This window comes from Pleurodeles waltl, chromosome 8 (genome assembly GCF_031143425.1).
Source record: "Pleurodeles waltl isolate 20211129_DDA chromosome 8, aPleWal1.hap1.20221129, whole genome shotgun sequence".
Lineage (NCBI taxonomy): Eukaryota > Metazoa > Chordata > Amphibia > Caudata > Salamandridae > Pleurodeles > Pleurodeles waltl.
Genome location: NC_090447.1, coordinates 57,707,405 through 57,711,056, shown reverse-complemented (window position 1 = coordinate 57,711,056; position 3,652 = coordinate 57,707,405). Strand labels below are relative to the sequence as shown.

Genomic DNA, 3,652 nt, shown 5'->3' with positions numbered 1-3,652 from the left:
ATGGCGCTTTGGAATGGCGTTAGCCGGCGTTACATTTTTTGACGCACAACTGCGTTAGCGCAGTTGTGCGCCAAAAAGTATAAATACGGCCCATGATGTCAAATGCATTTTCAGTAAGTTAAATATAGGGAAGGAGTGTTATTTACCCTGGATCACTATTTTACCCAAGGTTCTCAGTAGGAATTATCAGCAGGTGTACCTACCACACTCTTAAATGTTTCCATTACTGAAGAAGTAGGGTCTGGCCACAGATTACTGATGAGAGAACCACTGGGGGGAAAGAGACTTTCAAGGGCTACCCAAGAACATTGATTCAGAACATTTGGTCACTCCAGACTAGGAATGACTCAAAACATGTTAAAAAGGGAAACATTTACAGGCATGTCCTGAGAAAAGAAAAGAATGGTGAACATGGCAAACTTGGTCACATAGAGACTTTCCTCCTCACAGTAAGTATGAGGCATATTTACATTTATTGAACTTTGGAAAAATAGCAGTGATTGTACTGCTTGTGGGTCAGTAAGCCTAGTTCTAGGTGTATAACATGCCAAATCCAATCACTCATCAAGTTTGGGAAACTATTTAAAAATATTATTTACGCTCTTTGCCTGAAAAACAGACAAATAATTTTTTTCCGAATCGTCTGGGTCTTCATACCGTAAATCAGAGGGTTCAGCAATGGTGGGACCATGAGGTAGCTATTGGCCAGGAGAATATGAATGTATGGAGCCACATGGTGAAAGAAGCGGTGTGCTAGAAAAGTAAATAATCCTGGTACATAAAAGAGTAATATGGCACAGAGATGTGACCCACAGGTATTGAAGGATTTGAGGCGTGCCTCAGTAGTTGGAAGGTTTAAGACAGACCTGAGGATCATATAATAAGACAAAGCAATAAGAATCACATCAGACCCAACCACCAGTAATGCAGCAAACAAACCATATATTTTGTTAATCGTAGTGTCAGAGCATGCCAGTTTCACAACTGCCATGTGTTCACAATATGAGTGGGCAATTATGTTGTTTTCACAAAATGGTAGTTGTTCTAACATGAAGGGAAATGGCATAATAAGTAGCACACCTCTAATGGCAACAATTAACACAATCTTCCCAATGATAGAATGTGTTAAGATTGTCACATGTCTTAGTGGAAAACAAATGGCAATGTAGCGGTCAAAGGCCATGGCCACCATTACTCCTGACTCCATAATTGAAGAAGAGTGAATAAGGAACATCTGGAAAAGGCAGGCCTCAAAATGGATCACATTGGATTGAAACCAAAATATACCAAGCATTTTAGGCATGATAGTGGTACACATTGTCAAGTCAGTAACTGCAAGCATGCACAAGAAAAGATGCATGGGATCCTGGAGGCTTGCATCACTCCTTACAACCAATAGAATAGTGCCATTTCCAAGAAGAATAATGATATACATGAGGCAAAAAGGGAATGCAATCCAGGAGTGAGAGAATTCCAGTCCTGGTATACCAAGTAGTGTGAAAGAAGGATGGTAGACCTTGGTGATATTCTGTCCGTCCATGTTATACTTAGTGAATTCTTCACAGCATTCAAATCAACGCATGACCTACATTTACGTCAAAGAACAATGATGCATTTTAAATATTTTCTAAAGCAAGAAGAACATTCAAACTATTGGACATTCAAAAAACAGTTTGGGCAATGAGAAAATACTGGATCATGGGCCAGATGTACAAAACATTTTCTGGACTGGGACCAAACAAGTATGAAGAATTGTTAAAAGAAACTCTGACCTGGAAGATTGCACCCATATAGACAATGTATGCATATGTGGCTTACTAGAACAAGATGAAACTAAAGGCCTGAGTGTTTTCCTGGAAAGCATGATTCCCAACCTGGTGAATATGATATTTGACACATCCTTGGAGTTCCAGATCCCCGACCGTGTTCGTTTACGTACTGAGGCAACTGGCAACCACCCCAGTCGTGCTCCTCTACACAGACTCTGACACCAACAGGCATTGCAAATTATTACAATGGCAAAAAAAAATAGCCCATATGAACATGAGGGCACTCAAATCTTCTTCTAAGTGGATTTCTGCCCGAAACAAATGCTAAAGGAAGGAATTTGTTCCACTCCATCCAAAACTGTGGGAGAAAGAAGTTAAATACAGTCTTCTGAAAGCTGCATTGGTGCTGATAATGCTTGATGATTACAAAATGGGATGTGATGATCCCTACACACTTTTATCTTTTCCTGGATGGTTTGGGACCTGTAGATATAGAGACTGTGACACTGAAAAATGCCCCTGCATAACATCTTCAAAAGCAACGAGGGCATAAAACAGCAACTGATGTCTAAGAAGAACATATATGCTGCAAGAAAGTGGCATGGAATTGGTCTCAGAATAATAAACAACGATCCTGGAAACCTTATACAACAAGGGACAAGTCTTGATCGCTCATCCAGGCTTCGGGCTTGAGATGAGTACATCCTTCATCCAATCATAGATCTATGTGATTGTATACTTTTTTCTACTTCATGTTTGCAGGTTTGGGGGCTAGAGACTAATTGGGAGAAAAAACTACCTAATTCTTAGGGAAGACCCATCAATACTTTTGCTGGTCTCAGATTGGTGCACTACCTCATAGGTTCTTCTTCATATTTACATTATTATGGACTCAAACATCTGGTTCTTTCAACCTTTCCCAGTGGCCCTGCTCCCAGTGGTCACTGTGCTACCTAGAACTCCTGATAAAGTAGTGACTTTCTACTGGAATGACTCACTATATACCTGCCACAAGAATATCACATAGCCCTTTCCATAGCCCTTGATATATTTTTCTTTCTATAAGCTTAACTTTGCTCCGTGGCCGCACTTCCCAGTATTCTAGATGACATTAATACAACACATAAGCTTATAATAAAATCAATAGCACACATAATACTTACATCATCACTATTACCTTCCGATTAGGCAGTCACTCTACTCTTACTTAACGAGATAGATACCTGTGGTGGGGGTAGCCTCTTTCCTTCAAAAGGATTTTCAAACATGATTCAAGCACTATCGTGAGAGGTACAGCCCTAATGTTTGAAGCAAACAGACTCCCCCATTCACAAAACCCTTTAAAAGTAATCTTTATCAGTGTAAACAACTTAAAACATTCTGTAAGAATGCACTTACATTCCTTTGCAATGGAAAACAGACAGAGCACCTTTAAAATAAACTCAGCTCTCATCTGCTGAAAGCATCAAACTTCAAAGGGTCTAGTTAGGTAAAATCATTCAATTCAGCTCTAATAATAATGAATGATCCCCTTTAAACCTAAACCAATACCTAGGAAGGAGTGTGGTGGATTTTAATGGGTGAGTGACTCCAATTTACAGTTCTGAAAACCTGGTCAGACTGGCGATATATCTTTGCAAATCTTCAAATACAAGATCTACATAAAATAATGGGTTCCATATATGCACCTAAGAGTGACAAATCCAAGTATCTCTTCAAAGACAGTAGATTAATCATCTCATTCAGACATACACATGTCTTTACGGCTAGGGATTGGAATGTTACCATAGACCCCCTTCTGCCATAACAGGTTACCCTGACATGCTCCATAACAGTGACAGATGTGCTCTGAAACACGCCATACATTATAATGCTCTACAAGA

General features: G+C 39.6%; 1 protein-coding gene across 1 annotated transcript; it reads right to left on the bottom strand.

Annotated features, from left to right (window-relative positions):
• Nucleotides 1–595: 595 nt before the first annotated feature.
• On the bottom strand, nt 596–1,540 carry LOC138249410 (olfactory receptor 52L1-like). Its single transcript, XM_069203372.1, has one exon. The coding sequence runs from the start codon at nt 1,538–1,540 to the stop codon at nt 596–598; it is 945 nt and encodes a 314-aa protein (XP_069059473.1).
• Nucleotides 1,541–3,652: the final 2,112 nt, after the last annotated feature.